Here is a 26,994-nt window from a genome sequence, read left to right as displayed (position 1 = left end):
TCAAGTCTTCATCCACGTATTAAGAAATTTCAGCTTCATGTTGGATTGGGACAAGCATTTGGTTGTACTCATTCAGTCAAACCCGGAAAAGAAAGACAGCAAAAATCGTGAAGTATTTCCAAGCAGTTGCTTCTGATTATGAAATTTGAAAAATTCTTGCAAAAAACTAATTACTAACGAAGCAACCAACCATGGTTGCTCCTTAAATGCAATTAGATGGAAGATAGAAATTGTGTTCCGTCCTTTTTCGAATTAGATGGAAATTGTGTTCCGTCCTTTTTCGCCGAACTAGACCAGAATCATGCTGTGAAGTTGAAGAAGTTTGATATTGAATCGTACATGGCATGGTCGTGTTTTTGGAGACATTAAAAGTAACCTTTTAAATTCTTTTTTTTTTACAAGCTAAGGCCATCCAGTCTGCTGCGCCGTTTGCTTGTGAAAATTTGAAAAATCTGCCATCCAGCCCCTGCTGGAAACGCTGAAAATTTCTGTTGCATCAAATTCCCCTTGAATACAAGAAAACAAAGAAGAAAATTAAACCATTCCTCATGCACACCATCAGAATCAAGATCTTAACTAATCCATTTGGCACAGCCAATGAGCATCCCGAATTTCCCCTTCAAATTAATGTCTTATTTATAGTCTAATAATTCGGATAGTTCCTTTGATAAATTTGTGAATCTTTTTTATTTTTTCATGAAAGTTCTTCATCTTTCTAGGCTACCACTAGTCTGAAAATTCAAAGTTCAGTACATCTAGATAGTTCAACAGTACGTCATTAATCTGGAAATCCGCAAGTATTGGTTCCTTTCCATTCTTCGGAGGGACAGAGGGAGAGAGAAAGCAGTGTGAAATATCCACCTTTCCTATTTGTTCATGTATGTAGCTATATTTTTCTTCCAAATATGAATACAGTGAATATAGGCCTACTTTGGAACTCTATGTGTCTATGGGAAGCTTATAAATTGTGGTTTTCAAAATTTCAATATGGTACCAACTACCAAACACAAATTAACTATAACCTTCTTTGTTAATTAAAGAGAACAAGAAATACAAATTTCCTCTTAACGCCTCTCAACGATTACTTATTCGTTCAGTTCACATATATCTTGTCCGTATATTCCGTTATTCGGGTAATCTCCGATATAAATTGATAATGACAATTAAAGTAACGCCATATTCAAAGATCACGATGCTCATCTGACTTCATCTTTATTAAGCTAGATAGTAGATACATGCAGGTCCACAAGTGGCAAAAACTGTGAAACTTATTGATGTATTACTTGTGAATCATTAATTCTTTTTAGAAAATAAATGATTTACGTAAAATTTCACCTTCAAATTTCAAATTGAGTAAAACGGCTTAATGCATCGGCGGCCACTAGAGGCAGCACAACAAGTCAGACATGATGATGTATGGGGAGCACGACACCATTCCTCAGTCCTCACGAATTGCTCATGGGCATCAGTCGCCAATCGCGAGCAGTGCTAACTGATTTTTGAAATCCCACAATCGGAAAGTTTTTGAATCTTGTTTTCTTAGTTTATCGGTTCGGGTTATAACCTTTTGCACAGAAACTAAAAAGTTTATTGGTTCAAATTATAACTTCTTGCTCAGAAGTAGGAAGCAATGGATTCCTTTGGTGGAAACCAGAATGTACACATTTTGTAAGTTGAATTACAGGATCAATATTCACCTGCTGAATAAATGTAGTTGTTTTGTCCATAGGAAAATTGTGACAGATGCTGATAATTCTGAATCAGCTGCTGTGCCCAGATCGGAAAGTGAGCTGTGTGGCCAAAGATGTTCTAGCGGAACCCAGCTTCACATATTGTAACTAGAATTTCAGGATTTAAATTCACCTGTTGAATAAATGTATTGATTTTAACCATAGGAAAATTGTGACCGATGCTGATAATTCTGAATTAGCTGCTGTGCCTGGATCGGAAAGTGAGCTGATTGAACAAAGCTCTTCAAGTGTTTGGGATTTGCTTGCCAATGGGGGACTGTTGTTGGAGAGTGGATCGGAAAGTGAGCTCTGGGAACAAAGCTCTTCAAGTTTTGGAGGTTTGCTTGCCCATGAGGGACTTTTGTCTGAGAATGCTTCAACTGAAGATGAATTTGTAGAGTTTGCATGTGAAGGTCCCAGTTCAGAGAACCCAAAGCCCGATATTCTGTTGGGGGATTTGAATGCTGAAGGGTACATAGGTATACCTATAATCTTAGTTTTGAGATTTTTTCTCCTATTACTTTCATCGTCGTTTTCTTTACTTTCTTGTAGACGAAAATTGGCAAACGTTCGAAGACTCGTACGACTTTCAGTCAAGAGATTTCGAAGCTGCTTGGCGAAAGATTGCTTCGACATGGTCTTCGTCGTCCACGTCTAGTTCGTCGTCATCGTCTAGTTCGTCGTCGTCGTCTAGTTCGTCGTCATCGTCTAGTTCGTCGTCATCGTCTAGTTCGTCGTCCTCCTCGGCCTCTTCAATTTCCGGCGAGAATGATTTTGATTTTCACGTCAAGTCGCTTAGAAATATTCTATCTCGTACACCATTGAGAACCGAAATGGAAGCTACCCCAACGAATCTGGTCCATCCTCTGTTACCATATGAGGGTTGGTGTTTAAGGTCTTTATTGTGGCGTGAGTCGGAGGATCCTGCCGGTGAGTTCGTTATATTTCTTGTGTCTGGAAAAAAAAGTTTCATTTGAATTGTTCTCTTCATATAGGCGGATTATTCGCGTACTTGGGCTTCAACAAAGAGAAAATCCTTGCATCCCTGCTACTACATCACAAGGAAAATACGCCAACCATTTCAAATGAAAAGTTTTCTACTACGGGCACCCTTATTGTCTGCTCCCAAAATTTCAGTAAGTGATTCTTACTGTTTCCCCTTAAAACATGGTATGTTGGGATTTTCTTTTGTGTGTTTTTATGTGTTTCTTGAGAAGGAGGGGGGGGGCTCTATGGGATTGTTTTGCTTTAGAATTTATTTTGTGCCGTGCGGGAATTTCAATTTCGACATTAATGTAGAAATTATTTTTCAGGGAATTGGAGAAAAATGATCCAAATCCATTGTGAAGACGGACTCTCGATTAAACACTTCCATGGTGATAGTCGTCAAGAATTTGATTTAGCTAAATACGATGTTGTCATAACAACGTACAAGGTAATAATGTGATAATGTAAGTTTATTTCTTTCCGAATTAATTGTTTTTTTTTTTTTTAAAGGTTGTTGAAGAGGAAGCTTCTTTTGATGTCTCCAAATTGTTTCAGATGGAATTTGCGCGGATAATTCTAGATGATGCATTCGCGATCATGGATCCTGTATCAGAAATTTCAGAACAGGTCTGCATGCTTCGTGGTCACCGGCGTTGGTCGATTACACCCACTCCAGTTCCGAGCCGATATTTATTTTCTTACCTCCGCTTTCTGCAAGCAGCTCCTTTAAACGACGTGGCGGTACTTGTTTTGTATTTTTAAAGTGTATTTAACCCACCGATTTTATCGCTAGTCCAATTCTTTTTCAGATTTGGAACTATTGGGTTGACGAACCGGATGGATGGAAACTAAGGAAGGCCCTTCATGATTCGCTACTTATTCGTCAGGGTCCGATACTTTCCGATTTTGAATTTATTTCTCCCTAACAACCCCTTGCATTGATAAAATTATTTACTCTATTCATTATTAGAAAAGTAGAAATGTGCACATTGTTATATTTCTATATTTAAAAAACTAACCGTTCGTTTAATTGTTGACTGCAGTTCTGCACGATAGAAGAAATTTAATTTTTGAAATAAAATTGATAATATCAAATCATAGTAGTCATCTTCATAGTAGAAATATCTTTTACTATGATCAAACATTACACCATGCATCATGGATCAAATATTCAAAATTTCAAATCGATAAAATGCTGATATAAAGATTTAAATAAGAAAACTGGCAACTCCCATTGCTTACAAGCTGTCCATCTTTTTCACGTCTGCTCGTGTTCTCTAGTTCTCTTCAGAGATGATTTTAAAAATTCAAGTTGCGAAAGTTGTTTGTTATTAGGTATCTATTTTGTGTGAGCTGGTTAGTTAAAATAAATAATTAAGAAGACTTTAGTTGCTTCATTAATGCGTAACACTAACATTTTTAAATACGATGTCTGCTCCGGTAATTTATCAACGATTTGGACGCTTGGTGAGTAAGATTCAGAGTAACATAATTTCATCTATGCACATTTCCCTTCAGAATCAACTGAACAGCATTTATTTTGCAGGCTTCTTAACTATAAAGAAATATGGGTGTCATGAGAACAAGAACATGCAGATGATAGCTTCATCAAACTTGTGTGCTATAAACTTGAGAAACAGGTGTGATGGTTTTATCCAGAGGTAACATTCATTTGAAGTTCTAGATTTTGGAAACAAGGAATGTTAATTGACTTTGAATAATTGAATCGGGAACAGAAATGTTTGCAGAGAAACTTTCTCTCATTTAAAAAAATAGAACACCATGGAAGCTTTCCGAATTTGGTTTCAAGACAGGTTGGTGTTAACTTCTTCCTTCAGAACTTATTTGAATTAATTCGTCTGTTGTGAAATATTAGAGAACATTGGAATCCTGTTTTTGTGGAGTTTCTATTGGATTGAAGTTTGAAGGGAAGTGTACAGCGCAGTGCAACCCTTCATGTACTTTTGAAGGTGGTAGTTTAAATGTTCAGTATGGAAGAAGAAAGAAAAGGTTTCAGAGCCACAAAAATAGCGACGCAGTTTTCTACCTGTCTGCTTTTACAGAAGAAGGCACAGAAATGTCGTAAGAAGGAGAAGAACCAACATCCGTCACGTCCTGCAAAGCCCTTTGGGAGGTGGAAGTTGTGCAACACGACCCGTGCCGTCATTGGAATTCCCTCTTCCGTTTCAAGAATTTGACTTTGGGTCAGTACTTGGCGGCCGAAGTGGATGACGACACGACGGTGGACGGAATGAGTAGCAAATTACGAGACTCGAACAACGACCCAGTTTCTAGTGCCCGTACTTCACGCCAACGAAATTGCCTCCATTTACGAACTAGACCCGACGACTCTGACCCGTGCCGACTCGCTGGTACCACAATCATCATTTCTCTATCTCAGGCACTTGTGCACCAACACCTGGGTCCACAGTACCGCCATTCCCATCGAAAAAAATGAGGAGAAGCTCGTCATGTCAAAAGTAGGCAGCGCCATCATTATGGAAGAATAAGAGGCCTTTGCTTTGGTTCTAGTACCGGCCATTGAAGTCTGTTGCTTGGATTTTACCAATGACGCCTGTAAAGTATTGGTCGGGGTGTGTGCCCGTCTTGAGAAGGAAACCATCTAGCAGAACGAGCGTCACCAGTGTGCTGCAGGACATTATCTACTTATCGCCAACGGAGAAGCCGATGAGAACAAATCGGATTCCCTGGAACTGCTAGTGACGTGTCATCAATCGCGACCGTCAAAAGTTGCTCAGAGAACAGCCCATCTTGAAGCAACTGTTTAAGATCTTGCAGACGCCATTCCTGGAACCCAGCAAAGACGGTTAAGTCCCCTGGCTTCGACTAGAACTAGACGAGCTTCAAGATCCTAAAAACGCGCCCAACAAGTACATCTTCCGTTTCTGCTACCGCATCTTCCGGCTTAGTTTCCAGGATTATCGTAAAAAAAACAGGTATACTAAATTGCCTTTATTTTATTTGTGGTGGTTGTGCAAATGTTATTGACACTTTCCTTTTTAGGAATACATCGCCAAACACTTTGGCTTCATGCAGAAGTAAATCGGCTTCGACATTCTAGCCGAGGATACCATCGCGGCTCTGCTTCACAACTAGCGCAAATTACTGAAAAAGCACATTACCACGGCCGAGATTGAAACGTTCGTCGGACTCGTTTGCAAAAACATGCCCCAATGGGAATGGTAAATTGAACTGAAATCTTTTGTGGGGCTAAAAGTTCATAATCCATCAATTTTATTTTATTCAGGCGGTTCCTTGATTATCTGTCTGATTTGTACCTAACAAAAAAAGTGGCCATTCCCGTCACTCAAGAGCTCATATGTATAATTGTTCAGAGTCCGGAAAACGCTGACATTCTCTTGGACACGAGGATGTTGTTGACACCGCAGGAAATGGAGATGGATCCAGACAGTTTCAATTACGAAGACGACGATATCTTTCTCATTTTGGGCCGTCACCAGACGACGAGAAAGTTGGCCGATTTGGCCCTGAGAGCTCGAGGAGGCGGTGTGGAGGAGCAGACTATTTTGGACTACTACAAATACCAATTGGATTTATTCAGCAACATAGGAATGGATCGCCAATATCTGGCCATCAATCGACTCTGGAAGCATCTCGGCATCGACCTCGCAAGTATGCGGCGTTCAGCACTTTCTCTCTTGGATTTCCCTTTTCTTTTTTAATCAATAATTGATGGAGAAACGTGTTTATCTCTCTGCACAGAACGATGGCCAACAAAGAATTGTCCTACGAATTGCGAGCTTCGTTTTGTCGATTGTTGTTCCACATGCACGTTAACCGCGACCCGAAAGAGCCAGTCACGCCTGTCAAATACGCCCGCCTGTGGTCCGAGATCCCCAAACGACTTTCTATCGAAGATTACGACAACAAACTGCCGGAGCACGAGAACTGGTCGTTCACCAGAAATTCAGCTCGACCATCTTACCAGTGCAAGATCAAAACAAAAACTCGCGTTTGAACTTCGAAGTCAGTTTTACGTTGTTTTAAATTTGACTCGTAGATGGCGTCTAACACGCCGGCGGGCTTTTTTCAAATAATTTAGGTGGTGAAATTGGCGAGGGAGCTCATTTACTTTGGATTTGGTGCCCCCGACGGGTGTGGTGTTTTGCGGTCGTTGAGTGACAGGGGCGCCGTCATGTAATAGTTTCTTTCACTATTCATTAAATGCCACCTTAAAATGATGACGCGGATGTCGGAAATGCAGTGGTGCGATTCTTGTTCTTGCTCTTGTCACCTCTTGTGCTGGCTCTTCATCGCTGCGTTTTGTAGTAGAACCATCAGGGTGGGACAGGCTTTTTGCGATGGCCAAGATTAGTTACTATTACTTTCTTTTGCTAGCCGACAAATTAAATAGTTCCACTGCTTTATTATTCGTTACAGATTATTCTCGAGTGGTATCCTGGATCTTTTTCAACCGCCCAGGCGAAACGATACTAGCCTTAACATTGGAATTCCGCCATTTTGTTGCCCGTTTTACTTTCAAGATTCCGACGACGTGACTAGAAACTTGAGCATCCAGTTGAAGTGGGAAAAGAACGTTAATCATTGACGTCGCAATAAGCCATGTGGAAAGACCATGTACCCCAACCGAAGCCATAGGTGATTTAAGCCTGTTAAATTTGTATTGTGAACTATAGTAAGCGGTAGCTGATAGCTGGGATAATCTTCCTTCTGGGTCTAATCCTGTTCGTGTTCCCAACAATCATTCTACAATTTCCCGATCTGGACCAATTGCAATTGTGAAATCTGGTGAAGATATTTAGGGAGTAGCAGGTGATGTCAGTAAACGTGGTTCAGTTTCAAACGCTTGATTAACGACGAACATCCCTCAAATGGATGAATGGAATGATCCTGGAGCAGGAAAGGGGAATGATGCTAATTTCATGACAAACAACCAAGAATGAATCACTTCTTTGAAATGGGACAATAATTCATGGACGTCAGAATTTCAAATCCGGCATGAAAAAATTGGAAGTAAGTTTTTAAATAGAATAATTTAACACAATAGCAACTTGATATTTGTTTTTTATTTCCTAGGTCAACGCCCCTTTTGTTCTTGCTGACATGGAAATGCCCAAATCAATGAGAGTGCACTGTCGAACCCGAAAAAATTTGGACTTACTTGCAGAGAGTGAGCGAATCGCCCCATGAAAGAATTTGTGTTTTCCAATTAACTCCATCTACCAATGCTGAAATGGTAGGTTACAAATTCTTCTACGATGAATTAAACGGCATGAACTGGTTTGTCGTTATTGCTGACGCTCCAGATTCAAAACTTCCTTGGATTTTCAAAGACCTTTATGTCCTCCCATTGGGCAAAGCGAGTCCCATACCTTCGGAGTTGACCTCGTTTATTAAAAAATGTAAGTAGTTTTAACAAATCTTTATCAATATATGAAAAAATCAAGACACTTTTTCATTCTCTACTTTCTATTTTCTTCTTCACATTTCCTATTTAATAGCTTTTCGGGAAAACCGCAAGTCAGATTTTATATTAGGCGTTGTGGTGTTCCGAGCTCCGCGTCCTGTGGACCCTCCAAGTTTTAATGCTTCATTGCCGGAAAAGAAAGCAGTTTGCCCAAAGTGATGCAGAATCGGAAAGCATCAGAATTCAAGAAACTCAGAATTCAGAATCCGCTCTAGTTGCTTCAGCTCAGCCCCCCACTCGTATGACAGCTATTCGACAAAAGCTACAGCAAGACATCCTCAGTGTTGACCCCGTCAAAGCTAAAATTCAGTCAAACTCTTCCCAACTGAAGTCTTCCTTACCAAGGCCTCCGTCTGCTGCTAAATCAATTCCAGTAGTTTCATCTCCGGCGATAGCGGAATCCAATGAAGACAATACGCCTGTCAAAACCACGCCCGCTATACCCTTCAATCGGGTCGCTTCAATCGCTATACCCTTGAACCTTCCTCTTCAAGTGGACCATCAACTGAAAATCTCTCTGTTGCATCAAACTCATTTGAAAAACAAGGAAAATAAAGAAGAAAATCCTTCAAATTAATGTACAGGTAATAATTCGGATAATTTTCCTTGATAAATGTGTTCTTATTTTTTCATGAAAGTTTTACATCTTTCTAGGCTACCGCCACAAGCCCGACAATTCAAAGTTCAATAGATCCAGACAATTCAAAAAGTTGCACGTCATGAATCTGGAAATCCGCAAGTATTGGTTCCTTTCCATTCTCCGAGTGACATCATAAATCCAACTACAACGATCTTGGAAGTACACCATGTATTTCCGGTGGAGGCTTTTTCCAGGAGCGGTTTCGAGACCTATTCTATTAATCTTTCTGTTACAGAAGTGGCCTCAATAACTGGTGGCAGTATATGTTCCAAATCGGACTATCTCTTTGCTCTTTCAGTTGTGTGATTTTGAGTCAGGATTTGAACAGGCATCCAAGCCTTCTTTAGCACAAGGCGATAAAAACGAAACATTTTTTATTCTACATTTAATTTTGAATTAATTGACTTAGGATTACTAAGTATATGTGTGACCCCATTAAACGAGTACGTTGAAAATTCAATTGAACAGAGCTCTGAATTGAAGATGACATTGCAAACTTCACCATGTTGACGAAGTTGCTGTTTAGCCTTATCCCACGAGTTTCTACTTCGATAGCCCCCAGCCCATTATTGTTGTTATTCTTATTTGTTATTTGTTGCTAAAAAAAACTTGTTCCCTTTTTTACTTTAAGTGCATCTTTCTCTATTACCAATTGCTTGGTGTACTCTATTCTTTGAACTGGTGGATTTCAGCAGATTTCAGTGTGGGAAATCATCCCAACAAATCTCCCAAGAACATGTCCACTATTACTTCTATGAACCGAGAAAAACTTCTCGAAGAACTCAAATCTCCGTCCTGTGACGACGTAAACAAGTACGAAATATTGGCCAAAATTGGACAGGGCACCTTTGGGGAAGTGTTTAAAGCGCGCCACAAAGAAAACAAGAAAATTGTGGCTATCAATAAAGTGCTGATTATAAATGAGAAGGAAGGGGTGAGTGTTAATACTTTGATCATGTTGGCTAAGCATCTTGGATAGATTGCAAGGCATAGGGTCGCTTCTGAAAAATGTGTGGTTCCGGGCGGCATCGGCATCCGCTCGCTTCGAAGGATCCAAAGTCAACAATTTGTCCAACAGACCACAAGCGTAGGTAACTCAATAGCGTAATTAACTCGATAGCAAGTTGAACGGACCATTTTAATTGGCATTAAAGTTGCAGTAAGTTTAAGTTTTGTGTGTTTTTATCAATCGCCTATCCTGCTAAGAGTCCAAAAAGTTAACTACTGACAGTTTTGATTCGAGATTTGATTTTTATTCTTGAGCAACATATTTGTTTTATGATGACTCGAGATGATACGGAATTATAGTCGAATTATACTGTTAAGTTTAGTTGAATCTAGGTCCTTTTGAGAGAAATAATTTTTTTAAACGATTCTGCTTTATCCAGTTCTTCGATACGTGATGGCTCCCCACTGATCATCGGTTGTCATGATGCCCCCGCTTATCATGACTCTGTGGACTCACCTGAAACTGCAGGAAAACTGCCCATTTTCGTCAATTTTTAGTCCAACAGATCAAAACCAACAGCAAAACAACTTGGTTACCGTAAGTGAGGCTACATATTTCGTTATATTGCGAAATATTTTACGGCATCTTACATTTCTCTTTTGCCCTTCACCAATTTTAAGACGAATTTAGATGGAAGATTTAGCTAACAATAGAGTGTTACGTCAATCCTCATCTTGTCAAAGGATCTAGTACAGAGGAGTATATAACGGTGAGCCATAAAAGTTTCATATCCAACAGCAGAATGTTAAAAGTCGGAAAATGTCGGAAATGTGTGTGTGATTTTCTCTTTTTATCATAAGCGACTGTGGAAATTACTAGCGTATGCTGCGGTATTGCCCTCAACGGAGTAGCCTATTCTCAATGCCTTGACTCATTGACTGTCGATGATATCGTCAAAGTAAACTCTGCTCTCGTTAAGGTAAAATCTAAATAAAGACAAGCAACACAATTACAAGGTAATTGTTGTTTGACTTGCAAATAACTTTCAACTGCATTCTATTTTAACTTTCTTTTGTTTGTTTTTACAATATGTTTCCTTATCTCCTGTAACCTAGCAAGTAGCAAGTACCAAATAGTCTCCTTAACAAGATAAAGGTAAAATTATTTTACCATAGAATTTTCTGACGTCTTACTACTATAAAACCTAATGTTTTTAGTTTATTAGTAGTCACAATAAAAACTGTGTCTTTTGCTATTTTCCAGTTTGTTTAACTTGTAAATTGGCATCGCCGCTTCCCGGTTCTCACGAATATTCGTCTGCAGTGCAAAATCAAAATGTCTCCAACTCTCCATTCTCTCGTTGAAATCCGTTGAAATAGGATACAGTTAGACCACAGATGGTGAGGTTGCCAACTCAGTTCACAGTGTTTTATTAAAGTGATACCTCCTTTCAATTGTCTGATTGAGACAAATTGTAGAGAGATTGTTGAGAGTTTCACGTCGTCATAATCAGAAAATTCTGGCACTTGTCAAGATGACTGCTGACTACAAATATTTCATCACCTGAGGAGCCAATTCCACCGAGGTTGAAAAGGAGATACCAAACGAAATTCATCAAAGTGAAGGCAGCACCGGCAGCAGGTAAGAAATTTTCTGTCTCTTTCGCGAATTGTAATTTTAATTTCGAATTGTTGATCGATCAGGTGTCCAAATTTGCATTAGCAATCGTTTAGTTAACTAACAGAACATTATTAGTTAAAATGTTGGTCCCTCATTTTGAAACGACAATTGCTATTCTTTGTCGTCCTTTTCGTACCTAGCGAATAAGTTGCGCATCTGTCCATTTCATATTTTTTCATTAAAAAATTAATATTTTGTAAATTGAATCCGAAAAAGTGAACCGCATTTACTAAAGATAAATTAGATACGTACGAGGGAAATGCGTTTCATTCTCGTGTTTATTTTATTAAATTTCAAGCTACGAATCTCCGGTAGGCAAATTAATTTAATAAGTTTTGTTAAATTTTTTTTGTCGTAAAACTGGCAATCAAAACGAGTTTTTCAAGTCCCCCGCCGCCCGCCCTTATTTTTACAGTTAGACACGTCGTCGTCGTCGTCATCCAGTCTCTGTCCAGCCAAGAACTGTTGACCGCCCAACTCAACCTTCTTGGAGTGCCCATCAACCCCATGGAGTTAGTAGTTACCCCTGCCATGTTCGAGGTATTTCCATCGAAAAATCTCTTTCGTCTCCAATTTTCCAAAAAGGATTCGGTGTTATTCTTGAGCAAGATCTTGAAGAGGAGCTGGGAGGATCCTTGAACGCTGAGGCCAGCCAGACGGCCTGGAAGAACGGAATCGCCGCCATGGTTGCTGGAGTCTCCAAGACCCTCAAGTGAGTAGTATCTTATTGTAATAGAATGTTCTATAATTTAACAAATCCTCCTTTTCTATAACGATGAATCCATTTTCAGGAACCCCGAAGATTTGGCTCATCCCCAGACTAAATTGTCCCGCCACCAGATCCGCGATGTCCAAAGGAGCTGTGAAAGTAGCGGCCGCAATGCCTTGGTCCATCTTGATCAAGTGAGTTACATCATTATTTGTTGAATTATATCGAACGGGTATTTTTCATTTGATTTTAATAGGTTCTTCAAGGAGACTCCCCGCGTCCAGAAACATTTCACCAAGTTCGCCAATGTTGCAGTCGACTCTCGAGTGGCAATTCCAATTACAACCAACAAGTGGCTCTCGTCGCCGACCGCCTGATGGACACCATCATTTCCGCTATGGATGACAAATTGCAGCTTTTGGGCAACATCAACTACCTGAAATACACTCACGCTAAGCGCTCCATTCCTCACGCAGCACTTGGGAGGTGAGAGTTGAAATTGAAGCGATTTCATTGATTCTGTTATTTTTAATAACGTTGTATATTTTCTTTCAGGACTTTGCTCGCCTGCTCGGAAAAGTTCTTTCTTCCAATTGGTTTCGTCTGCAGTGCAAACCAAAAGTTCGACGCGTTTTACTGTGAGGCTACCAACTCAGTTCACATGTTTAAGTGCAAACCATTCAACTGTTTGATTATGCTAGTGGGATGGAGATTGTAGAGATTGACGTCAACGTAATCAGTGAAATCATCACCATTGAACCCTGAAAAAATCGTGAATGGACGACCCTGGAGATTCATCACCTGACATTCAAGACCAACCAAAACGCCATCAAAGTAAGTCGGCAATCGTTTAATTTACTGACACGACATTGGTTCAAATGAAATGTTGTTCTCAACATTTTGGTCTTTCGAAACTGACAGTTTTCGTCTTTTTTTACATCGGTGGTGTGGCCGTCCATTTCTTGCGGGATTTATCGTGAAATTCACATTTTTCTTAGAAATTAAAAACCAAACATTTCGTTGTTTAGTTTTTTTTTAAGGAATGAAAGCGGTTTTTGTTTTTGATTTTGTGATTTCAATCTGCGTTTAGCAAACAAATTGAATTTGTTTGTTTGTTTGTTTGTTTTTTGGGGGGGAGGGGTAATCAAATTCAGTTCCCTGCTCTTGAATTTGTAGATAGACGCGTCAATTTTCGTTCAGCCATGCACAACTACAATGAAGATGTAAATGGGAAAACAATTTAAAAAAAATTCCAATCCGTTATCGAATTAGAAGCGAATGAATTTTCTCCCAAGTTTCTAGTTCTGTATTTAGTAAATCTGGCAATCAAAATTGTTTTTTTTTTTTACTTGTCGGCTTGTCGCGTCTACATTTTTGCAGATAGAAAATTGAAAATTGGTGTGTGCATTAAAAATGCATAGTTGCATACACTGTTCAATTTTCGTCAAGAAATTCCCACTCCTTCACGAATTGGAGTCGATCGAATTACCTACCCTTCCCTTATTATTCTCATCCTGCTACCGTGAGAAGAAAATAAATCAAATTTAATTAAATCAAATTAAAATAGTGAAAAACGTCTTTAAAAATAAGCGAGATGTTTAGTTGCATCGTTTTCGTGATGATTTCAAGCGAAATTTTAAAATAGCAAAATAAAATCAATTTTTATATCTGGCAATCAAATCAAGTTTTTCACGTCCCCTGTCCTTATTTTTAGAGATAGAAAAACGAATTTTTCTGGACGAGTGCACAACTAAAAGGTCAATTGAAATGTGAAAAATATTTTTGAAAATTCCAATCCGTAAGTGAATTAGAGACGAATGAATTTTCTCCCATTTCAAGGCCTTCCGTTTTTTGTGAATCTGGCAATTTAGTTTTTTTTTTGTTTGTATTAACGTCTAGAGTTTTGCAGATAGAATTTTGAAACTTGGCTTGTGTATTTAGTAAGTGTAATTACATCCACAGTTCAATTTTGGTAAAGAAATTCCCATCCCTCAATGAAATGGAGTCGAATGAATTATCTTCTTTTCCCCCTTAAAATTCTTTTCCCCAAATGATTGACGTTCATTTTGGATGTCGAACCTCAGAGGGACGCGGCAATTTCCTCCTCCAACATGAAACCCGTGAAATGGGTCCGGTGCCAACTGTCTTCAAACAAATACAAGAAAAAAGTTCGTGAATTTTAATTTCAATTGCGAATTACCGACTGATCACGTGCCCCAATTCGAATTAGCAATCGTTTCATTAAATTGAAAGTGTTGACCAACACTTAAGTAAGACCAAAGGTCTGACATTTGGTTATTTAACGACCGTTTGTTTGTTCGCCTTTATCACACCGTGCGACTGTCCATTTTATACCGCAGGTAAAATTAATTTTGCCAATTAAAACGGGGGGGGGGGGGGGGGAGTGAAACACATTTACTAATGATGAACCAGATGCGTAGTAAGCGTTTCATTACCGGGTTGATTTATTTAATTTCGAGCTGCGGTAGGAAAACAAATTGAGAAATTTTAATTTTTTTATGGAAATCTGGTATCAATCAAAATAAGTTTCCACGCCCTTATTTTTAGAGATAGACACGCGAATTTTTTCTGGACGATTGCACAATTGAAATTTGAATTCATCAGTAAAAAAAATAATTTTGAAATTCCATTTCTTAAGCGAATTAGACACGCGAATGAATAATCTCTCATTCCAAGTCCCGCCAAGTCCACCCTCTATATTGTAAATTTGGCTATCAAATTTGGTTTTCTTCTTGTCGCGTCAACATTTTTACAGGTAGAAAATTGAAAATTGGTGTGTGTATTAAAAAGATTTATTTGCATACACTGTTAATTTTTCGTCAAGAAATTTCCACTCCTTCACGAATTGGAATCGAACGAATTTCCTCCCCTTCCCCTTTTTTTCTCATCATGCTGCGACCGTGAGAAGGAAATATTTTAAATTGAATTAAATAAAATAGAAATAGTGAAAACTTCCTTAAAGATAAATTACATGTATAGACGCCTCGTTTTCGATTTAATTTCAAGCGAAATTTGAAAATTTGAAAATAAAATCAATTTTTATATCTGGCAATCAAAATTAGTTTTTCAAGTCCCATACCCTTAATTTTAGAGATAGACACGCGAATTTTTCTGGACGACTGCACAATTGAAATGTGAATTCATCCGTAAAAAAAATAATTGTAAATTCCGATCCGTAATTGATTAAGACGCGAATTAATTTTCTCCCATTGCAAGGCCTTCCGTTTTTTGTGAATCTGGCAATCAAAATTGGTTTTTTGTTTGTAACGTCTAGAGTTTTGCATTTATAAACTTCAAACTTGGCTTGTGTATTCATTAAGTGTAATTACATCTACAATTCAATTTTGGTAAAGAAATGTCCAGACATTCCTTAATGAATTAGAGTAGAATGCATTATCTTCCCTTCCCCCTTAAAATTCCGTTCCCCAAATTTTCGTGTGACGTTCATTTTGTGAATTTTAAATGTTGAACCCGAAACCTCAAAGGGACGCCGCAATTTCCTCCTCCAACATGAAACCCGTGAAATGGGTCAAGTGGTCGAAACTGTTGTCCCACAAAGCCGAGGATGAACCAGAATAATCAATTGTTACCCAGACTCGATCGCCTTTTTTCAAATTCAGCGTCGACTGGAGGGTCAACGGACTCCTTTGATCAACGGGGGCGTAAGTCTCTTGATCATAACTCGACCCGATTATATTCCCGTTCAAATAAAGATGAGAATAAAACCCAACATAAGATGATGAAGAAGAAAGACGCGCCGTTCCTGCGAAAGAGAAAAAATAAATTCCCGGTCGCGGTGCCGTGAATATCCCAGACGCCAAATCCATGGCATTTCCCTCGTTCACCAACGCCATCGAGAACGGAATCGGAGTGTTAGTTATGTCAAACGAAGAATTTCTCTGGACGTAGAAATGGACGGGCGCCGATTTGACGTCGGCGTACCCGATCCATTTCTCAAAACCTTTTCATCAATTAAAGAATTAGATAATTGCTACTGAATAATTGGTGAGAATCTAAAACGTTTACCCGCATCGTCAGGGAGTTTAGAGAAATCGCAGTAAACTGATTCCATTTTCGCCAATCCCATGACGGAATAAAATCCGCTCCAAATGTGGCCCATCATTTTGAGATCCCCGCACGAAGACGGCAGTCCGTTGATGGCAACAGCCGATTGATTATTGCTAATTGGAACATAATCACTTGCTGCTGCTGTACGTTCATTTTTCTCTCGTAAAAGGGAAGTCAAAAGCGAATCTTGTTGTTCAACTTTGGCCTCCAGTTTTCCAATTTTGACTTCCAGTTGGACATTTTTGGCTTCTAGTTGAGTTACTTTCAATGCCAAATCTTGTCTCAGTTTATTCTGTCATAGAAAAGGCAAAAGTGTTGACCCACAGTGAAACTCTGAATTAAACTAAACAACAGTTTACTTACATTTAGTTCGCCTTGCGTCTCCAGTTGTGTCACTTTGGCCTCCAGTTGTATCACTTTTGTCTGCTGTTCTATCGCTGTCGATTCCAAACTTTTCACGATTTGTTTCATTTGAATCTATTGGCAATAAATTGAATAACATAACAATAAGACAATAACAACAGAATTGAATTGGACAGTCGACAACTATAGCATCGCATGAAAAATAAATTTAAATTAATTCTTACATAATTTTCCTTCAGTTGTAGGAATTCTTCCTCCAAGGAAAAGGCAGCGCCAGTCGAACTCGGCGTCCAGCAGATGAAAACCAACAACAAAACAACTTGGGTGAGTGACGCTACAGAAAAATGCGCCATTCTTTAGTTGGTCGGAATTATAGACTGTGTTTTCCAACTGGACGTGCGTTTCAATTTATATAGTTGGATCCCTTGTTGGATGTAACTGAAAGGTTACACTTGATAAATTGAGATAAACGGGTTTTTACGTTTATATAATCCCTGTAAATAAGAAGACAAGTTTTCGATTCGAATTTGTAAATGTCAGTCTCATGGTCTGATGTTATTTGTTTTGTACGTGGCTATGGACAATCTAACGTTTACGTACTGAAGTGGGGATTACCCTGCGGAGTGCGGACTGGTCGAACGAGGAAAAGAGAAGAAAAATAAAACCAAATGTAAATCAATATTGACTCGAATGCACTGAAATTAGTTTAGGGTTGAAAATGATCATGATTCCACTTCAAGTTTTATCTTCGCTCGCCAGCGACTAAAAAATAAAATACGCCGTACATTTTTATTAGAATAAAAGTCACAGTAAATCATTTCCATCTTCTTCCATCCTTTGGCAGAAAAGATTCCGCTCAGTTAATGTCCAATTGGCTAAAACTGGCAATCAAAATTAGTTTTTCAAGTCCCCCGCTCTTATTTAAAAAAATAGATACGCCAGTTTATATTACCCATTCACAGCAACCGTGAAAAGATTTTTGAAAAATTTTAATCCGTTAACGAATTAGTTGTGAATGAATTTTCTCCCATTTCTAGTTCGACCCGTATTTTGTAAATTTGGCAATTGAAATTCTTTGTCTTTTTCTTGTCACGTCTACATGTTTACAGATAGAAAATTTGTTTGTGCGTCCTACTCCTTATTACTTAATGAATTGGAGTCGAACGAATTATCTTCCCTCCCCTCCTTAAAATTCCATTCCCCAAATGTCTGTGCCGACGTTCATTTTCAAGAATTTTTAATTTTTCGGAATTATAATGAAACTATTTTCCAACTCGACGTGCGTTTCAATTTATATAGTTTGACCCATTGTTGCGTTGGATTCTTTGTGTTTATATAATATTCCTGTCGAAAGAAGATAAATTCAGCGACTAGAAATTTGACTGTCTGATGTTATTTGTTTTGCTCGTGGCTATGGACATTGGATTGGACAATCTAACGTTTATTGAAGCGAGGATTAACCTGCGGACTGCTCGAACAAGTAAAGGAAAAATAAAAACAATTACTGTAGATATCAATTATTGACTCAAATTGAATTGATTTTTCATCAGCGGTTTTTTACGTAATATAATATTCGTAAATTCGAAAACAAAAAAAAACTAAACAATTGTGTCCGAGATGGGATCTTCCATCAATTTCGTCTTTTCACCTATACATTCTTATATACACGGCCGGAATTTTATTCTCTGGCTCTCGCAGTGAATTTGCAACGATTTTGTTTCGGTTAAACTGCCAAAAGGAAAAATTAAAGAATTTAAACTCGAGAAATTGATGGAACAAGGTGGCGAACTCTTCTCTCGCCAGCCTTTGGCGTCGGTACCAAACCTCTCGCGCATCTCTTCCACTGTGTGTCGCAAAAAGAAATTTAAATTCAAAAGGTTTTTTCGTTCAGCAGGGTTCGCCGTCTCTCATAATCCGGTCTATTACAGCAGTAGCCAACTTTCGAGTACTACGGCGTGCAACAATGTCCCACCCGTCTTACGATGATAATAATCGATCTGACATGCCTCAAACCAATTCCAGTCTACATATTCATGGTCTGGTATTATTTGTTTAGTATACGTGGCTATGGACAATCTATCGTTTATTGAAACGGGGATTACCCAGCGGACTGGTCCAACAGGGAAAGAAACCGAAAACCAAAAACAAATAGATATAAATTATTGACTCGAATAACCGTCAAGGCCAAATAAGTTGAGGTATTTTTTAAAAAGAAAAAAAAATGATTCGTAAACGAAAACAGCGTCCTAGAGTCCTAGCATCCATAAAATAATATGCAGACGAAGTAGGTTGGCACTCTTCCTGTCCTATGTATTGTTGTTGTGTATTTTCGCATTTTTTACTTGTATTCTCATAATTTGATCCCAGGCCTTCATTGATGGGAATTCGTTACATCCACTTCACCATTCAAGAGTGACACAAACCAAGTTAGTTTGAATAATTTTATTTATTTTTCAAGTAGTTACTAATTTGTTGAGATAAACATTTACAGTGTCTAGTTATGTAATAGCAGATACGGTCAATATTTGCCTTGACGTTGATCACGATACTATACTCGAAGAGGGGAGGGACTTAAGGCCGTGAGTCCCGGCAATGTTTTCTCCTTCCCGCACAGGGTGGAACTAATTGAGCATATGGCAAATTGGAAATAGTTAAGAATTGCCTCAAGAGTTCCTTCAATTCTTTCGGAGGTATTGTATATCCATTCTTTACATTTTACTTTATTTAAATCGTTTAATTAATATTCTATTGTTTGTGACTACAGCTGAAGCTAAAATAATAATTACTACTGACCAAGGAGTGCGATGTGGCAAATTAATTGAATTGAAGAAAACGGTCGTGACAGCGGTCGAAAAATGTCCGACTGTTAAAACTATTCTCGTAGCCAAAAGAACAGGAAATCCTGTCGTTTCATCACCTCTTGACGTCGATCTCGATGAGGTTGGTTTAAAATAATTAATTGTTCTATTAAGTGTAACATTAACCAAAGGCAAATTTTTGTCAGGCGATGGTTAAAGAGAGCGGCGAATGTGAACCGGCCGTTTTGGACAGCGATGATTTGCTGTTTATGCTCTACACATCCGGCAGCACGGGAAACCCTAAAGGGATTGTTCATTCCCAAGCTGGCTATCTTCTTTATGCGTCGTTGACACATAGTTTAGTTTTCGATTGCAAAGAAGGAGACATTTTTGGTTGCGTGGCTGACATTGGATGGATCACGGGCCATTCTTACGTCGTGTACGGCCCACGGAGTCACGACTCTTTTGTTCGAGAGCACGCCAACATATCCCAATCCAGGTCTCGATTTAACTATTCATTTGATCTCAAATCTTGACGTTACGTAATTCTCTTTTTCCCAACAGGTCGATATTGGGAGACTGTCCAGCGACTAAAAATTAACCAATTGTATGCAGCTCCTACGGCCATTCGATTATTACTGAAATACGGCGACGAACATGTCGAAAAGTATGATCTCAGCTCCCTTCGCACTCTGGGTTCTGTGGTATGATTGCTAATTGAGTGTCTAATAACGAAACGTGATCACGTTTCAACGGTATTTTCTTCCCAGGGTGAACCCATCAATGTGGAGGCTTGGCACTGGTACAACAAAGTTGTGGGCAAAGAGAAATGCGTCGTTGTCGACACTTGGTGGCAAACGGAAACGGGAGGCATTTGCATCAGTCCAACACCCTCGGCTCCTGGATCAGAAATTCTTCCCGGTATGCCGATGAGACCGATGTACGGAATCTGGCCTGCTATTCTAGGAGAAAAGGTAATGAATAATATTTATTAATTTTCCAAATTCGCCAAATTCATCTTGATTGGAAATCTTTTCTGCAAAGGGGGAGGAGTTGAAAGGCAATAATGTAACACGACGTTGTTACCTATAGAATAATTGTAACCAGGTGCCTTGTGCTTGAAGGCACGCACCATTTATGGAACCCACAGTCAGCTTCCTGGAAACTTATAATCGACATTTTTAAAAGTAAAAAATAATATAACAATTTTTCTTTATATTTCGGAGAATATTCCTTTACGAGTAAGAGTATGGGGGTTAGAGTATTGGATAGTATTCAGTGCTCTGTAGTATTGCAGTTGTATAGTATTGTTAGTATAGTATTGCAGCTGTTTTGCACTTGGATTGTTGCTTGAGAACTTCTCATTTCATTTTCATTTGTATCTTTCGATTGATTTGAGCGACGAATTTGTTCCTTTCGTCTTTTCTCCTCGTCTTTATACTCGAAATTAATTTTTCTTTCTTTTCCACTTGCTTCTCCGCTTTTTGGAACACATCCGCCAATTTCTTTTAAAAGACTTGGATAAACTGCAAAAGGAGACGGAAACTTGCCCACAATCCTATTACACCCAACAGCCGTTCTGCTCTGCTAAACGTTTCGTAATGTAGGTAACAGTTGAATTTATAGCTTTGTATTACGTTTTATCAAAATAGTTATGAAATAGCTATCTAATGTTATCTTTAGGTTCAATCGCTGGATACCGACCAAGCAAACGATGTCACAATGGACACGGTACGTCGTCCAGAACCCAAAAAGAATTGGATGAACAAAAAGGTGTACAGCATTCAAACGCATTGTATTTGTTATGTAAACAAACATACTTTAAAGTCTTAAAGGTTTAAAAAAGTATAAATCCTTTTAGATTGATTAATATTTAATTTTTTACAATAATTCTTTAACAATTTTGTTAATAATCTAAACATTTTTCCAGCTGATTGCAAACTGCACTGACGCACAAGTTAGGCCACAGCTAACAAGCTAAAAGATACAGATGCAGTGAGGATGTCAAATCAGTTTAGTGTTGTATAAAAGTTCATCTTTTAATTAAAATGACTGTAGTAGGCATGTGGCAAAAAATTCCTTGATTTCGCCATTGATTTCTTAATTTCCGATTTTGACAGCAGTAACATGTCGAATAGCAGTCCAGGGGGCGAAAGAAGGTGGACAAGGAAGAGAAGTGTGAATTTTGGTTTCCGTAATAAGTTAAGATCGATGTTGATTTCCTTAAGAAAAGATTGATGCCACAAGCAGGATTGATCCGATTAGCCGAAAGAACATCTGCCGTTACCTACACCGCTTATTCTCGCCGCTTCTCTCTTTTGGAATCGGATAAGTTTGCAGTTAATAATTCTACTTCAACTTAAAGACTTTGCCAAGCCGTTCTCGTCTTGGGATCCGCATTGAGCTTTGTGAAATTAATATTAAGAAGATTGAGGACAAAATGAACTTGCGATGCCATTCTCTGACGTAACTATAAAACATTCGTTTTTTTTCTTTAATTTGCTAGGTTAGTCCGAGTGTCATATCTCTTAGTATTTTAATTGCTGGAGGTCAATGAAATTGTAACATTGGCAATAAAAAGAGAAAGAAAAGATTTAAAACATTTTTTTTTTCTGTTTTCCGTTTTGTTTCCATTACAAATTTGGCATCGCCACTTCCCGGTTCTCACAAATGTTCGTCTGCAGTGCAAATCAAAACTGAAACTCGTTAAATCTCGTCAAGTTAGGAAGTAGTTAGGCTACAAATTAGTCTGCCAACTCAGTTCACAGTGTTGTGTCAAAGTTGAAACCATTTATTTGTTTGATTCTAGTGAGATTGTGGAGATTGAAGTCGACGTAATTAGTAGAGGATATAAATCACAGTTGATCCCACAAGAGTCCGTGAATAAACGACCCTGGCAATGGATAAGATCCAGAAAATTCCAATCACCTGAGCCCACACCACGAAAGTCATCGAAATGGAGACAGCAGGTAAGAACTTTTTGTACCTGTCGCGTAATTTCAATTGCCATTTTTTTACTGATGACGTGCCGATGATTGGAATAATTGATTCGCGCGAAATGATTGAAATGAAATGGTTTTTCATTTCTTTTTTTTAATGGCCGTTTTTCACAGCGAACGAATAAATGGTGCGCCATTTCGTGCGGTTTGTGGAGGGTAAAATTTTAAAAATTAAAGCCGCAAAAGTGAAACGCAATTACCAAAGCAAAACGAGATAACGTAGACACTAAACGAGTTTCGTTCTCGTGTGGTTGATTTTATTTTATTTCGAGCTGCGATAAGAAAACAACATTTTTAAAATCTGGCAATCAAAATTGATTTTTAACTTGTCCCGTCCACATTTTTACAGTTAGAAACTTGAAAATTTGTTTTTGCATTCAAAATGTTTATTTCTTTTCACAGTCAAATTTTCGTCACGAAATTCGCACCCCTTAACGAATTGGAGTCGATTGAATTTCCTCCCCTATTCTTTTCCTATCCTGCGTCCATGAGAAGGAAATGATTAAATTGGAAGATTGTGAAAAGCTTCCTTAAAGATTAACGAAATGCATAGGCGTGTTGTTTTCGTGCTTATTTAAGCGAAATTTAAAAGTGAAAAATAATTTTTATATCTGGCAATCAAAATTAGTTTTTCCAGTCCCCTGCCCTTGATTTTAGAGATGCACATGTGATTTTTGTGGACGAGTGCACAATTCATATGCAAATTCATCAGTAGTAAAATAATCTGGAAATTCTAATCCGTAAACGAATTGGAGGCGAATGAATTTTCTCCCATTTCTTGTCCACCCTGCATTTTGTTGATCTGGCAATCAAAATTTGTTTTTTGATGGTCGCGTCTAGAGTTTTGCAGATAGAATTTTGAAACTTGGTTAGTGTATTTAGTAAGTGTAATTACATCCACAGTAAAATTTTTGTAAAGAAATTCCTACCCGTTAATGAATTGGAATCGAATGTATCTCTTCTGTTCCCCCTAAAAATTCCCTCCCCCAAATGTTTCGTGTCGCCGATTAAATTGAACCTCAAATGGACGCGGCAATTTCCTCCTCCAACATGAAACCCGTGAAATGGGTAAAGTGGGAACTGTCGTCAAACAAATACGAGGATGAACCTAAATAATCAATCGTCACCCAAAGTTGATCGCCTTTTTTCAACTTCAGCGTCGACTGGAGGGTCAACGGATTATATTGATCAATGGGGGTGTTTCCCTCGGATATACCACTCCTCCCGATTAGATTCCCGTTCAAATAAAAATTAGAATCAAACCAAGAATAAGATGAAGATAAAAGGCGCCCCCGGCCCGCGAAAGAGAAAAAATAAATTCCCGGTCGCGGTGCCGTGAATATTCCCGATGCCAAGTCCATGGCATTTCCCTCGTTCACCAGCGCCAAATTGAACGGAATTGCACTTCCAATTGTGGAAAATGAATCATTTCTCTGGACGTAGAAATGGACGGGCGCCGATTTGACGTCGGCAAATCCGATCCATTTCTCAAAACCTTTTAATTAATAAAAGAATTATAAATTAGATGATTGCAACTTAATAATTCGTGAAAATTTGAAAAGTTTACCCGCATCGTCCGGTAGTTTAGTGAAATCGCAGTAAACCGATTCCATTTTCACCGATCCCATGACGGAATAAAATCCGTTCAGGGTGTGGCCAATCAACCACAAATCTTGGCACGACTTTGGCAGTCCAGTCAAAGTCACTGATCCGGTGCACAGGAGTCGGCCCAGCGTGTGGACGCCGGATGAAGTTTCCAGTTGAGTTCGTCCGAAATTCAAACGAGTGACGGGCAGAAAATTTTTGTCGGTTATGACACCTGCAAATGGAATTAATTTTATTCATTTTAATTGTATGCAATCGTGGGAACCGTAACAGACCGTCGTCGACTAATTGAAGTGGTGCAAGAGCATCGCAATTGCATTTCGCCGCAGGATCGACGCAATTTCCATCAATTCCGCACTGGCAGGTGTGAACTCCGTCCGTGTTACTTCCGGCCCAAAAGTATTGCGAATTTCCTTCTCTGTCGTTCCACCAGGAATAAGCGACGTCATTTGACTCAAATGGGGCATAGTTGCAGTCGTACTAATAAAAGGATTAAGAATTAGAAAATAAGAAAAGAAAATCATTTAAACAGATGAAACTAAAACTGACTCTGATCGACTGGTGGCATTCAGTGGATAATTCCATCAAAGCTTTGATTTGTCCCATTGACGAATTGTAGCTGATGGAGCGTGAATAGCACCCGGCATCAGCGCAGTGGCCCACATTTAAAGAAGATTCACTATCGTGTAGAATTGAGGTCGATCCTGTTTTAATGGAAAGATGAAAAACAAATAAGATAATTTTCTTTAATTGAAAATTTAACTATTTCACCTGATGTCATATCGCAGTAAACGTAAATTGGATCATCGCCGACACCTTGTCCGTCCGGATCGATCCAGTGCATTCCGGATGAAAGTGAAGGATCGGCCGCACGAAGTTCTCTGCATGTTCTTGGGATTCCGCTCCTTCCAGTTGATTGAATTGAAATTTCTTTTTTAACTGGAAATAATTTTGAATCAGTGTAAACCGGATGTTCAGCGGCTTCCAATAAGGAAGTTAAAATTCTGTCTTGGTCCTGAATTTTGGCTTCCAGTTGGATATTTTTGGCTTCTAATTGTATTACTTTCAATGTCAAATCTTGTCTTAGTTCATTCTGTCATAGAAAAGCAAAAGTGTTTACCCACAGTGAAACTCTGAATTAAACTAAACAGTAGACTTACATTTAGCTCAAGTTGCGCTTCCAGTTGTGTCACCTTTTCTTCAAGTTGACCATTTTTAGCTTCAATTTTGGCTTCTAGTCTCAATTCTAATTCTTGTAGTTTATCTTCCAAGGAAAATGTGGTAAAAGCAGAGGAACAAATTGCCCCGCAACTCAAAATCAACAACATCAAACCCCAAAAGACTGTCAAACGACCCATTTGTCCTCGATTTTCTTTAATCCAATAGAGTTGTGTAACAAAAGCGACACGTAACTATAGACAGAATAACGCGCTTTGAAGTTTAAATGCCTTTTGTGCGGTTTTATCAATCGCCTATCTTGCAAGGAGTCCAAAAAAGATAACTATTGTTAGTTTTCATTCAAACTTTGGTTTTTATTTTTGAGCATTATATTTGTTTTAAGATGACTCCAATAGTTACGTCAATATTATAATCCAATTATCCGTTGAGTTTAATTGAATCTATAGGTTCTTTATAGGACTATAGGTTCTTAAAGGTTTTTTTGGACGACGATTATTCCGCTTTAATTATCTTCGATGCGTGCTGATGGCTCCTCACTGATTGATTGGTTGTCATGACGCCGCTTTTCATGACTCTGCGGACTCACCTGATTAAAACTGCCCGTTTTTCGTCAGTTTTTAGTCCAACAGATGAAAATCAACAGCAAAACAACTAAGGTGAGTTTAGTGACCAATATGCCATTATTTATAGTTGTTCGGAATTGGTTATAATGAACCAATATTTTCCAACTGGAGGTGCGTTTCAATTTATATATAGTTCGTCCCGTTGTTGCGTTCAACTTAAAGGTTAGTGATAAATTGAGAAAACGGGTCTTTGTGTTTACTTATAATCCCTGTCGAAAGAAGATAAGTTTTCTACGTGGCTATGGACATTGGACAATAATCTACCGTTTATTGAAACGGAGTTTACCCTGGGGACTGGTCGAACAGGTAAAGGAAAAAAAAAAACTAACAGATATAAATTATTGACTCAAATTGATTTGATTTGTTACTCGCGTTTTTACTAGACGTGAAGGAAAAGTTGAATTGAAATTGTCGATTGACGAGTGCACTTGCTCCGATCATGTTTCCCATTAGTAATCGTTTCATTAACTTTTAATTCACTCAATAGCAAGTTGAACGGATCATTTTCATTGGCATTAAAGTTGCAGTAAGGTTAAGCTTTGTGCGGTTTTATCAATCGCCTACCCTGCAAACGTGCAAAGAGTCCAAAAAGATAACTTCTGACAGTTTTGATTCGAGATTTGGTTGTTATTCTTGAGCAACATATTTGTTTTATGATGACTCGACTTGATGCGGAACTATAATAGTCAAATTATTCCGTTTTAGTTGAATCTAGGTCCTTTTGAGAGAAATTTTTTTTTTTAAACGATTATCCAGTTCTTCGATACGTGAAGGCCCCCACCACTGATGATCGGTTGTCATGATGCCCCCGCTTATCATGACTCTGCGGACTCACCTCGAAACTGCAGGAAAACTGCCCATTTTCGCCCATTTTTAGTCCGACAGATCAAAACCAACAGCAAAACAACTTGGGTAAGTGGGGCTACATTTTTCGTTATATTGCGAAATATTTTACGTCGTCTTACATTTCTGTTTTGCCCTTCACCAATTTTAAGAGGAATGTAGATTGAAGATTTAGCTAACAATAGAGTGTTACGTCAATTTTCTTGTCAAAGGATCTAGTACAGAGGAGTATATAACGGTGAGTGCTATAAAAAGTTTCATATCCAACAGCAGAATGTTAAAAGTCGGAAAATGTCGGAAATGTGTGTGTGATTTTCTCCATAGAAAAAT

At 38.5% G+C, this 26,994-nt stretch overlaps 5 protein-coding genes and 2 pseudogenes across 6 annotated transcripts in view; 3 read left to right on the top strand and 4 right to left on the bottom strand.

Annotated features, from left to right (window-relative positions):
- The window catches only part of LOC124336387 (calcium uniporter protein, mitochondrial-like), an 878,707-nt gene that overhangs the window by 101,881 nt on the left and 749,832 nt on the right, over nucleotides 1–26,994 (bottom strand). The window lies entirely within an intron of this gene.
- Nucleotides 1–26,994, bottom strand: part of LOC124336054 — a 570,649-nt pseudogene that overhangs the window by 471,828 nt on the left and 71,827 nt on the right.
- Nucleotides 1,453–26,928, top strand: LOC124336213 (transcription termination factor 2-like). Of its 2 annotated transcripts, XM_046789926.1 has the most exons (21): nucleotides 1,453–1,668; nucleotides 1,730–1,834; nucleotides 1,896–2,068; nucleotides 2,129–2,209; nucleotides 2,283–2,660; nucleotides 2,726–2,866; nucleotides 3,044–3,165; nucleotides 3,228–3,458; nucleotides 3,527–4,184; nucleotides 4,264–4,378; nucleotides 4,454–4,531; nucleotides 4,594–5,674; nucleotides 5,742–5,920; nucleotides 5,986–6,371; nucleotides 6,462–6,725; nucleotides 6,802–6,896; nucleotides 7,140–7,733; nucleotides 7,797–8,122; nucleotides 8,222–8,771; nucleotides 8,842–9,918; nucleotides 26,578–26,928. In XM_046789926.1, exons 1-9 carry the CDS (start codon nucleotides 1,631–1,633, stop codon nucleotides 3,641–3,643), a joined length of 1,386 nt encoding a protein of 461 aa, XP_046645882.1. In that variant the 5' UTR covers nucleotides 1,453–1,630; the 3' UTR covers nucleotides 3,644–4,184; nucleotides 4,264–4,378; nucleotides 4,454–4,531; nucleotides 4,594–5,674; nucleotides 5,742–5,920; nucleotides 5,986–6,371; nucleotides 6,462–6,725; nucleotides 6,802–6,896; nucleotides 7,140–7,733; nucleotides 7,797–8,122; nucleotides 8,222–8,771; nucleotides 8,842–9,918; nucleotides 26,578–26,928. The 2 variants fall into 2 exon arrangements, with proteins under 2 accessions (XP_046645882.1, XP_046645881.1); XM_046789925.1 differs by lacking the exon at nucleotides 26,578–26,928 and adding an exon at nucleotides 10,216–10,367 and having other exon boundaries at nucleotides 1,896–2,209.
- Nucleotides 10,696–16,940, top strand: LOC124336496. Its single transcript, XM_046790332.1, has 8 exons — nucleotides 10,696–10,755; nucleotides 11,040–11,417; nucleotides 11,872–11,996; nucleotides 12,042–12,168; nucleotides 12,248–12,359; nucleotides 12,422–12,651; nucleotides 12,721–12,999; nucleotides 16,857–16,940. The coding sequence occupies exons 4-7, from the start codon at nucleotides 12,140–12,142 to the stop codon at nucleotides 12,881–12,883; spliced, it is 534 nt and encodes a 177-aa protein (XP_046646288.1). The 5' UTR covers nucleotides 10,696–10,755; nucleotides 11,040–11,417; nucleotides 11,872–11,996; nucleotides 12,042–12,139; the 3' UTR covers nucleotides 12,884–12,999; nucleotides 16,857–16,940.
- On the bottom strand, nucleotides 15,666–17,195 carry LOC124336311. Its single transcript, XM_046790068.1, has 4 exons — nucleotides 16,842–17,195; nucleotides 16,618–16,731; nucleotides 16,213–16,546; nucleotides 15,666–16,147 (listed from the first exon to the last, which is right to left on the bottom strand). Exons 1-4 carry the CDS (start codon nucleotides 16,968–16,970, stop codon nucleotides 15,666–15,668), a joined length of 1,059 nt encoding a protein of 352 aa, XP_046646024.1. The 5' UTR covers nucleotides 16,971–17,195.
- Nucleotides 18,581–20,591, top strand: LOC124336696 (annotated as a pseudogene).
- On the bottom strand, nucleotides 23,406–25,458 carry LOC124336548. The gene is made up of 6 exons (XM_046790398.1): nucleotides 25,180–25,458; nucleotides 24,791–25,112; nucleotides 24,569–24,723; nucleotides 24,295–24,499; nucleotides 23,982–24,233; nucleotides 23,406–23,909 (listed from the first exon to the last, which is right to left on the bottom strand). Exons 1-6 carry the CDS (start codon nucleotides 25,375–25,377, stop codon nucleotides 23,434–23,436), a joined length of 1,608 nt encoding a protein of 535 aa, XP_046646354.1. The 5' UTR covers nucleotides 25,378–25,458; the 3' UTR covers nucleotides 23,406–23,433.

This window comes from Daphnia pulicaria, chromosome 4 (assembly GCF_021234035.1).
Source record: "Daphnia pulicaria isolate SC F1-1A chromosome 4, SC_F0-13Bv2, whole genome shotgun sequence".
NCBI classification, from domain to species: domain Eukaryota; kingdom Metazoa; phylum Arthropoda; class Branchiopoda; order Diplostraca; family Daphniidae; genus Daphnia; species Daphnia pulicaria.
This window is presented reverse-complemented; position numbering and strand designations above follow the sequence as displayed.